Source organism: Vigna unguiculata, chromosome 7 (assembly GCF_037176805.1).
Source record: "Vigna unguiculata cultivar grain cowpea cultivar isolate G323 ecotype 2 chromosome 7, ASM3717680v1, whole genome shotgun sequence".
Lineage (NCBI taxonomy): Eukaryota > Viridiplantae > Streptophyta > Magnoliopsida > Fabales > Fabaceae > Vigna > Vigna unguiculata.
In genome coordinates, this window is record NC_140798.1 from 11238802 (window position 1) to 11253897 (window position 15096).

Below are 15096 nucleotides of genomic sequence, written 5' to 3' on the forward strand. Positions count from 1 at the left end.
TATAAAATAATAATATATTTTAATATTTGTGTAACTAATAAAACTATCATATCATTATTCAACATATATTAATTAATTATAATTGATACTATTTTTATTTTAATAATTAGTTTCTAATTTTGATTAACAAATATATAATTGGGTTAATCAAATAAATATATTTAAACTACGGACATAAAAAACAGATCACGTAATATTTTAGCGTAAAATATAAAATAATAATATATTTTAATATTTGTGTAACTAATAAACCTATCATATCATTATTCAACATATATTAATTAAATTAAATTGATATTATTTTTATTTTAATAATTAGTTTCTAATTTTGATTAACATATATAATTGGGTTAATCAAATAAATATATTTAAACTATGGATATACGAAAACAGATCAAGTTATATTTTAGAGTAAAATATAAAATAATAATATATTTTAATATTTGTGTAACAAATAAATCTATCTTATCATTATTCAACATATATTAATTAACCTAAATTGATATTATTTTTATTTTAATAATTAGTTTCTAATTTTGATTAACACTATACAACTGGGTTAATCAAATAAATATATTTAAACTATGGACATACGAAAACAGATGAAGTAATATTTTAGAGTAAAATACAAAATAATGATATATTTTAATATTTGTGTAACTAATAAACCTTTCATATAACTATTTAACATATATTAATTAAAGTAAATTGATATTACTTTTATTTTAATAACTAGTTTCTACTTTTGATTAACACATACATAATTGGGTTAATCAAATAAATATATTTAAACTACGGACATACCATACATATCAAGTAATATTTTAGAGTAAAATACAAAATAATAATATATTTCAATATTTGTATAACAAATAAACCTATCATATCATTATTCAACATATATTAATTAAATTAAATTGATATAATTTTTATTTTATTAATTAGTTTCTAATTTTGATTAACACATATATAATTGGCTTAATCATATAAATATTTTTAAACAACGGACATACCAAACAGATAAAGTAATATTTTAAAGTAAAATATAAAATAATAATATATTTTAATATTTTTATAACAAATAAACCTATCATATCATTATTCAACATATATTAATTAAATTAAATTAATATTACTTTTATTTTAATAATTAGTTTCTAATTTTGATTAACACATATAAATAATTGGGTTAATCAAACAAATATTTTTAAACCACGGTCATAGAAAACAAATCAAGTAATATTTTAGCATAAAATATGAAATAATAATATGTTTTAATATTTATGTAACTAATAAACCTATCATATCATTATTCAACATATATTAATTAAATTAAATTAATATTACTTTCATTTTAATAATTAGTTTCTAATTTTGATTAACACATATATAATTGGGTTAATCAAATAAATATATTTAAACTACGGATATACGAAAACAGATCAAATAATATTTTAGAGTAAAATATAAAATAATAATATATTTTAATATTTCTATAACTAATAAACCTATCATATCATTATTCAACATATATTAATTAATTATAATTGATACTATTTTTATTTTAATAATTTGTTTCTAATTTTGATTAACAAATATATAATTGGGTTAATCAAATAAATATATTTAAACTACGGACATAAAAAACAGATCACGTAATATTTTAGCGTAAAATATAAAATAATAATATATTTTAATATTTGTGTAACTAATAAACCTATCATATCATTATTCAACATATATTAATTAAATTAAATTGATATTATTTTTATTTTAATAATTAGTTTCTAATTTTGGTTAACATATATAATTGGGTTAATCAAATAAATATATTTAAACTATAGATATACGAAAACAGATCAAGTTATATTTTAGAGTAAAATATAAAATAATAATATATTTTAATATTTGTGTAACTAATAAATCTATCGTATCATTATTCAACATATATTAATTAACCTAAATTGATATTATTTTTATTTTAATAATTAGTTTCTAATTTTGATTAACACTATACAACTCGGTTAATCAAAAAAATATATTTAAACTACAGACATACGAAAACAGATGAAGTAATATTTTAGAGTAAAATACAAAATAATGATATATTTTAATATTTGTGTAACTAATAAACCATTCATATAACTATTTAACATATATTAATTAAAGTAAATTGATATTACTTTTATTTTAATAATTAGTTTCTACTTTTGATTAACACATACATAATTGGGTTAATCAAATAAATATATTTAAACTACGGACATACCATACATATCAAGTAATATTTTAGAGTAAAATATAAAATAATAATATATTTTAATATTTGTATAACAAATAAACCTATCATATCATTATTCAACATATATTAATTAAATTAAATTGATATTATTTTTATTTTATTAATTAGTTTCTAATTTTGATTAACACATATATAATTGGCTTAATCATATAAATATTTTTAAACAACGGACATACCAAACAGATCAAGTAATATTTTAAAGTAAAATATAAATTAATAATATATTTTAATATTTTTATAACAAATAAACTTATCATATCATTATTCAAAATATATTAATTAAATTAAATTAATATTACTTTTATTTTAATAATTAGTTTCTAATTTTGATTAACACATATAAATAATTGGGTTAATCAAATAAATATTTTTAAACCACGGTCATAGAAAACAAATCAAGTAATATTTTAGCGTAAAATATGAAATAATAATATGTTTTAATATTTGTGTAACTAATAAACCTATCATATCATTATTCAACATATATTAATTAAATTAAATTAATATTACTTTCATTTTAATAATTAGTTTCTAATTTTGATTAACACATATATAATTGGATTAATCAAATAAATATATTTAAACTACAGATATACGAAAACATATCAAGTAATATTTGAGAGTAAAATATAAAATAATAATATATTTTAATATTTCTATAACTAATAAACCTATCATATCATTATTCAACATATATTAATTAATTATAATTGATAATATTTTTATTTTAATAATTAGTTTCTAATTTTGATTAACAAATATATAATTGGGTTAATCAAATAAATATATTTAAACTACGGACATAAAATACAGATCACGTAATATTTTAGCGTAAAATATAAAATAATAATATATTTTAATATTTGTGTAACTAATAAACCTATCATATCATTATTCAACATATATTAATTAAATTAAATTGATATTATTTTTATTTTAATAATTAGTTTCTAATTTTGATTAACATATATTATTGGGTTAATCAAATAAATATATTTAAACTATGGATATACGAAAACAGATCAAGTTATATTTTAGAGTAAAATATAAAATAATAATATATTTTAATATTTGTGTAACTAATAAATCTATCATATCATTATTCAACATATATTAATTAACCTAAATTGATATTATTTTTATTTTAATAATTAGTTTCTAATTTTGATTAACACTATACAACTGGGTTAATCAAATAAATATATTTAAACTACAGACATACGAAAACAGATGAAGTAATATTTTAGAGTAAAATACAAAATAATGATATATTTTAATATTTGTGTAACTACTAAACCTTTCATATAACTATTTAACATATATTAATTAAATTAAATTCATATTACTTTTATTTTAATAATTAGTTTCTACTTTTGATTAACACATACATTATTGGATTAATCATATAAATATATTTAAACTACCGACATACGAAAACAAATTAAGTAAAATTTTAGAATAAAATATAAAATAATAATATATTTTAATATTTGTGTAACTAATAAAACTATCATATCATTATTCAACATATATTAATTAAATTAAATTGATATTATTTTTATTTTAACAATTAGTTTCTAATTTTGGTTAAGACATATATAATTGGGTTAATCAAATAAATATTTTTAAACTACGGACATAGAAAACAAATGAAGTAATATTTTAGCATAAAATATAAAATAATAATATATTTTAATATTTGTGTAACTAATAAACCTATCATATCATTATTCAACATATATTAATTAAATTAAATTGATATTATTTTTATTCTAATAATTAGTTTCTAATTTTGATTAATATATATATATATAATTAGGTTAATCAAATAAATATTTTTAAACTACCGTGATAGAAAACAAATCAAGTAATATTTTAGCATAAAATATGAAATAATAATATATTTTAATATTTGTGTAACTATTAAACCTATCATATCATTATTCAACATATATTAATTAAATTAAATGGATATTACTTTTATTTTAATAATTAGTTTCTAATTTTGATTAACACATATAAATAATTGGGTTAATCAAATAAATATTTTTAAACTACGGTCATAGAAAACAAATCAAGTAATATTTTAGCGTAAAATATAAAATAGTAATATATTTTAATATTTGTATAACTAATAAACCTATCATATCATTATTTAACATATATTAATTAAATTAAATTGATATTATTTTTATTTTAATAATTAGTTTCTAATTTTGAATAACACATATATAATTGGGTTAATCAAATAAATATATTTAAACTACAGACATACGAAACCAGATCATGTAATATTTTAGCGTAAAATATAAAATAATAATATATTTTAATATTTGTGTAACTAATTAACCTATCATATCATTATTCAACATATATTAATTAAATTAAATTGGTATTATTTTTATTTTAATAATTAGTTTCTAATTTTGATTAACAAATATATAATTGGGTTAATTAAATAAATATATTTAAACTATGGACATACGAAAAGAGATCAAGTAATATTTTATAGTAAAATATAAAATAATAATATATTTTAATATTTGTGTAACTAATAAATCTATGATATCATTATTCAACATATATTAATTAACCTAAATTGATATTATTTTTATTTTAATAATTAGTTTCTAATTTTTATTAACACATATATAATTAGATTAATCAAATAAATATATTTAAACTACGAACATACGAAAACAGATTAAGTAATATTTTAGAGTAAAATATAAAATAATAATATATTTTAATATTTGTGTAACTAATAAACCTATTATATCATTATTCAACATATACTAATTAAATTAAATTGATATTATTTTTATTTTAATAATTAATTTCTAATTTTTATTAACATATATATAATTGGGTTAATCAAATAAATATATTTAAACTAGGGATATATGAAAACAGATCGAGTAATATTTTAGAGTAAAATATAAAATAAGAATATATTTTAATATTTGTGTAACTAATAAACCTATCATATCATTATTCAACATGTATTAGTTAAATTAAATTGATATTATTTTTATTTTAATAAGTAGTTTCTAATTTTGATTAATATATATATATATATATATATATAATTAGGTTAATCAAATATATATATTTAAACTAAGGACGGACATACGAAAACAAATCAAGTAATATTTTAGAGTAAAATATAAAATAATAATATATTTTAATATTTGTGTAATTAATAAACCTATCATATCATTATTCAACATATATTAATTAAATTAAATTGATATTGTTTTTATTTTAATAATTAGTTTATAATTTTGATTAACATATATATAATTGGGTTAATCAAATAAAGAAAATGAAAATAAAAATTAGTTGAAAAAGAAAAAAAGTATGAAAAAATATTAAAAATATAAATAAAATTATACACTTAAAAAAATTAGAATTATATAATTATATAATAATATAATTATATAACTGTAAAACAATATCTGTGTCAATTTTTATAATTACAAGTTATAAAAATATAAAAGTGTAAAATTAACTACAACTAAATATGAGAATGGTGGAAGATGCATCACATCACCTAATTAGTTTCAGGAATATATATATATATATATATATATATATATATATATATATATATATATATATATATATATATATATATATATATATATATATTTATATAAGAATATATAAAGATGATTTTTTGTTTTGTATCCATATTTTAAAATACCAATTTTACTTTTTAAAATATAATTATTTATAATATTTTTAAAAATTGACCGTTATTTTTACAAATCTTTTTATAAAACTTTCTATCTTTATTTTTCTCTTTTTTTCTATTTATTAATAGGTATTCTTTTATTTTTTTTATATATTTCGATTTATTTTAATAAATATAATTTTATTTTAAATATTATAACTTAATAACATCACCAACTAATATAATATTACATATATTAAAAAAAGCATACACATGGACGACGCTGGTATAATAAAAAGAGAATTCTGTTTTTCTATATACAACTTTGTTTTTCAGTTTTATCTCGTAGATAACCGGTTTTTAAACTTAAAATTAAAATTAGTTTTTCATTTTATATATACTATCTTTTAGTTTAATCTTTTTTTTTTCAATTTTATAATTTGGATAACATTTTTTAAAATTTAAATAATTACCTTACTGATTTTACATTCTTCTGTAAATAATTATCTATTATAATATATAAAGATATTCTCTTTTATGTCATATTTTATAATACCAATTCTACCTTTTATAATATAAATATTTATTAATTTTTTTTAAAATTAACGGTTATTTTTATCTATTTTCTATAAAATTGTTTATCTTTTTTTTTCATTCATCAACAATTAATTAATTAATTTATTTTATTTTATTTTTAATAAATATAAATTTATTTTATATATTAACTTAATAATATTATACTATTAATAATAATAATAATAACTTTATTATATTTTGTTATGATAAAAAGGAGTTAATGCATATGTGTGATTTTATAAATATTGACAGTAAAAAAATGATTATTGTTGATTTATTAACCCGTGATCGATTAGTGTTTCAAATAATAGTGGCAATTACTTTTAAAATGACATAAGAATAAATTATTATAACTATAAAATAATTCTCATTTGTTTATTGATTAGTTTATTAGTTTATAGTTTATTAGTTTATTCAAAATATATAATCATAACAAACATTTGTTATTATAATTAAGTATAATGATATCTTTTTATTAATTAATGAATAAAATTTAGGTCGAAATAAACAAACAAATAAATATGCTAATTGTCGCATAACACCTATACCTGTGTACCTAACAAGATTTCATTTTATAGTATATAATATGTAGATGACAAATTATAAAATCATCACAATAAAAAATTAATTACTATATATAATTATGAAAACAATAATTTAAGATTCAATAGTTGATTGGTTAAGTTTATATTACCTTTTATATCATTAACAGTTAAAGATATGATTATTATTATATATTGTAAAAAATATTTGAATAAGATTACAATTATAGTAAGATAATTAGATTGGGTCAATAAGCAACAACTTATTCAAAAGTATCTACCTGTTTCTCTGATAGTATAAATTGATTATCCTCTTGTTAAACAAACTACCCTACTCCCCAAACAAATTTCTCAAAAGCTAAATTGTGAAGTGGAATTAGGATTTTCTTTTTTTTTTTTTTTTTGTCTTTGTCTTTGCAGAGTGACTCTCATGGATTCAGGTTATGATTTAATCTTTTTTGAATATGAAGAAACGATCTAAGTACTATAATGTTGTTTATATGTAATGTTACATCTTCCATCAGGTGGTGGTGATGAAGACTGGGAATGGAATGAAACGGAGCGATATGAAAGCCAGTACAATGAGAAATTTGAAAATGCTGCGCATAGTTTGAGTAAAGAGACTGAACCCTCTTCTCAATTAGCTTTGCTAATTGAACTTTGTGGAGTTCTGCCATTTTGCTCAGAGGATACAGTCTTTCACAGTTTAGACTTGTTATCTCCAGTCCTCGTAGAGCATGCAAAGAATGAGAGCAACCCAGATATAATGCTTTTTTCCTTAAGGGCCATTACCTTTGTATGTGATTTGCATCCCCCAGCAGCTCAATTTTTTCTTCAACATGATTTTGTTCCTACATTGTGTCAAAGGTTATTCGCCATTGAGTATGTAGATGTTGCTGAACAGGTAATCGTTGCTTATTTTTTTTCTATTGAATCAACATTATGTATGATTTATGGTTTGTAGAAGAAAGGATATAACTTGTTGATGTTGATCTTATGAAGTGTCTCAAAGTTTTGGAAAAAATATCTCGAAAGCAACCACTTGTTTGCTTAAAGGCTGGAGCAGTTATGGCCGTTCTCACCCACATTGACTTCTTCTCAACAGACGTGAAGGTAACGCTTTAATATAATTTTAAAGTTTTATGAGTGAATTTGTTTTTTATTGTTTTATGTATTCTTCTCCCTTCATCAGAGAGTGGCTCTTTCTACTATGGTGAACTTATGCAAGAAGCTTACTTCTGAAAGTCTTTCATCTTTCATGGAGGCTGCCCCTATATTGTGCAATCTTTTGGGGTATGAGGATCATCAGGTACCAGTGAATGGATTTAAGATGATTGTAATTTAGATTTTTTTTTTTTTTTTCATTATGCTGTGGTTTCATCTTTCCTTTTGTAACGTCTACCAACGTGTACATGTGCTTCTGCAGCTTGTCGAGAATGCTTGTAACTGTTTGATAAAAATTGTGGATAGTGTTTATCAGTCCTCAGAATTGTTGGATGAGCTTTGTAAACACGGATTGATTCAGCATGTTACACTTCTTTTAAGTTCAAACGGTCAAACAACCCTATCTGAACCGACTTACTATGTAAGCAATTTTTTTTTATCTATAATTCATATTCTAAACTGTCTTATGAAATTTTTATTTGATGTAAATGTATTATTTTGTTTGCCAGGGATTGATAGGACTACTTGTCAAACTTTCATCTGGATCATTTGTAGCCTTCAGAAAATTATATGAACTCAATATAAGCAGCACATTGAGAGATATATTATCTACGTTTGAGCTCACAAATGGAGTATCAATGTCGCAACAGATGGGTGGAAACTGTTGTTGGGTATGCAGCTTAGATTTAATATTGTTGTCTCCTGGTGTGCAGCAGCATTGTTTGATTAACATTCTATTTTCTCTTCATTCAATTACCTGAGATATGAGTTAAACTTACTAATCTAGTTGCATCTGTTGAAATCTGTTCTTTATATTTATTTAGTAGTGTCATTCAGAAAAGGCATGGAGGGAGGGTTTTTGCTTTTAATGGAATTAAGGATGTGTGATTAGAGAAATTATATTGTTTTCTGATGTGCTAGGTATATGAAGTGCTCAAACTGCTAAATGAGCTTCTCCCTGACCGGACTAAAGATCAAAATGATCAACTGGTTGTAGATAAAGAATCATTCCTAGATAATCACTCGGATCTCCTGCAAAGGCTTGGAATCGATGTGTTTCCCATGTTAATCAAGGTTGGCATATTTTCTTGTAATTTGCTAGATGCTCTTTCATTTCTATGTAACATTTCAATACTTATTTCCATCCTTTTACAGATGTTCAATTGTAGTGCGAGTTTATATGTTTGGCACGGATGTTTATCTGTTATGTACAAGATAGTTCGTTTGAGCAAATCTGGGATGCATGATGAATTGCTCAAAAATGTCAATATAGCAAGGTGAAACAGACCTTTTCATATTTAGTTTTGCATTATCATGTTAATTTTTTGAAAACATATTAGTGCTCACTTTATCTGGTTAACATGACAGTTTTTTGGCTGGAGTATTCACTCAAAAGGATCAGCACATGTTAATGTTAGCGTTACAAATTGCTGAGATAATCATTCAAAAATTTTCAGATGATTTCTTAATGTTGTTTCTAAAGGAAGGTGTCTATTTTGCCATTGATTCACTACTAAAACCAGAAAAAAGAACTACAAAGTTGATGTACCCGGTGAATTGTGGCATTCAACCGGACTTTAGTCAAAAATCTTCCTCAAGACAGGCCATCAAATGCTTATGTTATGCATTTTCAAGTGGCCAATCTTCTACGTCATCAGAAGTCAGAAAATGCAAGCTTGACGAATACTCTGCTTTTGATCTTGCAGAGCACATAAAGACAACTTACTTCGTTCGGGAATTATTTCATTCTCAGACTGATGCTTTACAGAATCTCACAGCACTATCTAATGACTTGTTAAGCATGTCTACGGATAATTGTGCTCTTTCTGTGCATGAGGAGAAGACCAAGAGTATATTGTATCAAATTATGGGCAAGATTACTGGAAAGGAACAAGTTTCTACTTTTGAATTTATTGAAAGTGGAGTCCTGAAATCACTTGCTGATTATTTATCTCAGGGTCGGTACATGAGGAACAACAATATGGGAATACATGATGTTTGCAAAGATAATGCAGTCATAGAGAAACGGTTTGAGACTTTGGCTAGTGTGTGCTTGTTTGCCTCTCAGCCTTTCTCCTGTGAAAAAACTCTTTCTCTGTTAATAAGGAACTTGCACACTGCACTGAGTTCATTGGAAACTTTCCCTGTTATTCCGAGCACTGGACTTAAAATGAGAGGTTCATATGTCACTGTTCCTAAAGGGCGTCCCGTTCCTTACCCTAGTCTGTACGTAAATTTTGTCAAGGCTGAGGGAGAGAAATTCCGGAATGATTATTTTAGTGGTGTTGGGATTATTTATACTGTTGACCCTTTTTCTTCTCTGCAATCAATTGAAGGATTTTTATGGCCAAAGCTCAGTTCAGAAAGCATAGGATATGATGGATCATCATCCATCCTTGCACCCGAAAGTCCTCCTCCTCAATCACCGTTAAGTTCAAGTACAGTCCCGGTTGAAATTCCTACTGACATGATGACGGATCCTCCTGAAACACAGGTAATATTTGTAACTATGTTTTTGCTGCATATTTCTTGTTATTTGTATGAAACAGGCTTTTCACTACTCTGCATAATTTTGTTCTTGGCTTTTACGGTTGACCTATTTTCTAAAATTATCATTTTACATCTTTTAACTTTTTATTCGGTCAAGATTATTTGTTTTCGTATAATTTTCTATTACTTTGTTGTGATATTAATACTTCCATTCCTGGTTGTGAAATTAATACTTCCATTTTTGGTATTCTTTTATTATACTTGCAGTTGTGTTGTCACTATTGTATCTCATTTGAAAAAATATATTTTACTAATTTTATTAATTTATATGTTATATATTGATAAAAAATATAGTATGCACTTTGGAATGTATGCATTTTAACATTTTTGGTGTTCTTTCTATCAGGATTATGCTGAGGAACTGCAGATGAATGTAGGATCAAGCCCAGAACAAGAAAACTGTGATTCTGCAACTTGTAGCAATGAAGCTACTCAAAAGCTTGTCTTTTACTATGAAGGACAACGTATGGATCATAAATCCACTCTATATCAGGAAATTCTACGCCATGCATTAGGACAAAATGATCCTCTTTCTAGCATAAAACTATGGAGTAAATCTCATAAAATAACATTTAGAAGGGCTGTAGAAAATGAGGACATAATACCTCCGCAATGTCACTCTTCGCCTCAGGATTCCTCTGATGATAAAGTTTTAGCATACTACGAGCGTACTCCTTTTTTCTCAGATTTGCTCTCTGATGAACTTGTTCCTGATCTGGAGAAGCCAAGCCCAACTTACGATATTTTATTTCTTCTTAAAAGCTTAGAAAACATGAACAGAATTATACTTCACCTTATGTCTCGTGAAAGAATTTATGCTTTTGCCAAAGGGAAAGTTGGAGACCTGGATAGCCTAAAAATAAAAGTTCCTTGTATTCCACAAAATGAGTTTGTAAGCACTAAGCTGACTGAGAAGCTAGAGCAGCAGATGAGGGACCCTTTGACGGTTTCCATTGGTGCTATGCCATCGTGGTGCAATCAATTAATGGCTTCATGTCCTTTCTTATTTGGTTTTGAGACAAGATGCAAGTACTTCAAATTGGAAGCACTTAATCAGTCACAAGCTCAACCTGGCTGGTCTCACAACAGATCAGGATCAACGAGTGATATGCGAGTGAGCCAAGGTGAATTACCCAGAAAGAGATTTTCAGTTCATCGCAACCGGATTTTGAAATCTGCTGCAAAAATGATGGAGCTGCATGCTAATAATAAATCTGTTCTTGTGGTGGATTATTATGGAGAAGTTGGAAGTGGTCTTGGACCAACTTTGGAATTTTATACCTTGGCGTGTCATGAGTTCCAGAAACCTGGCTTGGGCATGTGGAGAGAAGAGGGAAACTTGCAGGGTGAGGAAACGAGAATTCGTTCTTTTCATGGTCTCTTTCCACGGCCATGGTTGCGAGATACATCTGGAGGCATACACTTCTCTGAAGTAGAAAAGAAATTTTTCCTTCTTGGCCAAGTTGTTGGTAAAGCACTTCATGATGGAAGGATCTTAGATTTCCACTTTTCTAACGCTTTTTATAAACTTATTCTTGGAAAGGTAATCAATTGATATGTCCACAACCCTTTAACATTGTTCAAAATTTATAATGGTGACTGAATTTCTCTGTTTGCTACCATGTCTGTTTAGGAACTCTCTCTATACGACATACGATCATTTGATCCTGAGCTCTATGTGGTGCTGCAAGAGTTTCAGGCGCTAGTTTTGAGGAAAAAATATATGGGATCTATCAATGAAGGGAATTCTGATAGATTAAGCTTTCGAGATCAGAGGTTTGAAGATCTTTGTCTAGATTTCACTCTTCCTGGGTACCCTGATATTGTTCTCGCTTCAGGGACCGATCATTCAATGGTAAGTCATCGCTCGTTGTTTTTGTCATTCAATTTTCATTTTAATCACCCTTTCAATGGCTGAATATAAACTTTACATGTTCATCCTTTTTTGTAGGTAAATATCAGAAACCTAGAGGATTATGTTTCACTAATCGTCGATGCAACTGTGAAGTCTGGAATCTCAAGACAAGTGAAAGCTTTTGAATCTGGATTTAACCAGGTCTCTTACTTTGTCTTAATAATTCTACTATAGTTTGATCATGTTCAGATGCCTATTTAAGTTATTCAGAAAGTGGATGAAGGCTTTTAATATTTACAATAACGCTAATGAATTTCTTCTGTATTTTCACTGTGATTCTGATTTTTTTACTCGTTTTCTATTTAAGGTTTTTTCCATTGAACATATTCGGATCTTCAATGAAGAAGAACTTGAGCGCATGTTTTGTGGAGAGTCTGACTCTTGGGCTGTAAGTACAGTTTCATTCATTAAACTGTTTTTGTAAATATGTCCTTCTCTTCCCAACAAAAGAGAAGAATAACAACTAATAATACCATTGGCTTGTTAAAACAGATCAACGACCTTGAACAACACATTATATTTCATCATGGGTACACTGCTAGCAGTCCTCCCATTGTTAATGTAAGCATTCACGTACATTTACATACTTTTGATCACACTTTCACTAAACATGTTTAGTTTCTTTAACCTGAATCTCATAAATTTATTATCCATGGACTCAGTTTTTGGAGATTCTCCGAGAGTTTGATCATGAACAGAAACGAGCATTTCTCCAGTTTGTGACTGGGGCACCTCGACTTCCACCAGGAGGGTTGGCATCTCTCACTCCGATGTTAACTATTGTCCGAAAGGTTCATAGATTGCACATTTTATATTTTCAGAGTAGCTTTTCATATTTGGTAATAACATGTTTTTTGTGTTGTCTATCTACTAATAATGTTCTTGTTTTTAACAGCATTGTGACCATGCAGACACAGACCTACCAAGTGTCATGACTTGTGTTAATTATCTGAAGCTACCTCCTTATTCATCAAAAGTAACTATCACTCACTGGTTTATACTATTTTAATTTTAGAAACTGGTTTCTTTTGAGCCTAATTTAATTATTCTTCGGCACTGTGTTGAATTTCAGGAAATAATGAAAGAGAAGTTGTTATGTGCCATTACAGAGGGTCAAGGATCTTTCTATCTTTCGTGATTCCACTCTCTTCACTGGTCGGTTTTTGAGTTATGAACATGCAGTTATAGGGTAATGGTGATAGTGAGTTTCTGCAGAAGTTTGAAATGAATAAACTGTTTTCACTGACTACAATTCTTGGTGGGAGTATAGCATGCTGGTTTGGTTTTACACTTGATGGATTAGTATCAATTTGTACAGTAATTTGCTTAATTTTTGCTGAGGGCACTAATTCAAGGGTTATTTGCTTAATTTCGATGTACAGTTTTTGTATATATATACACGAACCTTAATATTTATATTTATATATATGAACCTTGATCATTTATATTAAGCCACTTTGAATGTTAAGTTATTAATCATTAGGGTAACGATTGTCTCCACTCAAAATCTCCTTCTCACCCATCATCATCCAAACACAACCCAAAAAATGAAAGGAAAAGATTTATTTTCTTAACATTAACCATTTTAATCAAACCATAAATAACTATTTCGTTCAAACTCGTACACAGTGAATTGATTATCACCTACCACTTTGTAAAATATAAAGTTTCCAGCAGCTACCTCAGTAATAAATAGGAAATATCTAAAGCAAACAGAAAAAAATAAAATTATATATATATATATATATATATATATATATATATATATATAAATATAAAGTATTCAATTTGGTTTGGCTTGAAAAACATGAACTGAATTAAATAATTTGTATATTTTGATTTAAATCCGCTCTTGTTAAAATATACTAATAAAAATATTAGTAAAATTATAATAAATATGTTGAATAAAAAATAAAAAAAATAATATATTTTTGTACTCTAAAACAAATAAATACAAAGTAAAAGTTTAAGATCAACTTAAAGAATATAAAAGTAGGATCAATTGTCAAATCAACTTTTAAATGTCTATATAGTTTAGAGAATAAAATATCTATCACTTAAACTTTAATTGCAAAAATTTCTTTCATTTCTTTTTGCAAAAGAAACATATTCTGATCGCTTAAAACTTAAGGAGATTTGTCATGGGAACAATGAAGAAGAATCAAGACGATCACAAATCAAATATGTTAAGTGAACCAAACAACTTTACAAGGATATATATATATATATATATATATATATATATATATATATATATATATATATATATATATATATATATATATATTTTGAAGGTAATTGTGATTCAATTTGTTTTGGATATCAGTTCTGAAAATTCAAACACCAAATCTGATTGAGGCACCTGGTTCTC

At 24.7% G+C, this 15096-nt stretch overlaps 1 protein-coding gene across 1 annotated transcript; it reads left to right on the forward strand.

Annotated features, from left to right (window-relative positions):
• Positions 1–7586: 7586 nt before the first annotated feature.
• Positions 7587–14170, forward strand: LOC114190912 (E3 ubiquitin-protein ligase UPL4-like). Its single transcript, XM_028079990.2, has 16 exons — positions 7587–8000; positions 8099–8209; positions 8289–8405; positions 8523–8681; positions 8770–8931; positions 9182–9334; positions 9416–9537; positions 9629–10754; positions 11157–12353; positions 12444–12665; positions 12762–12866; positions 13033–13113; positions 13218–13286; positions 13388–13516; positions 13621–13701; positions 13798–14170. The coding sequence occupies exons 1-16, from the start codon at positions 7602–7604 to the stop codon at positions 13861–13863; spliced, it is 4299 nt and encodes a 1432-aa protein (XP_027935791.2). The 5' UTR covers positions 7587–7601; the 3' UTR covers positions 13864–14170.
• Positions 14171–15096: the final 926 nt, after the last annotated feature.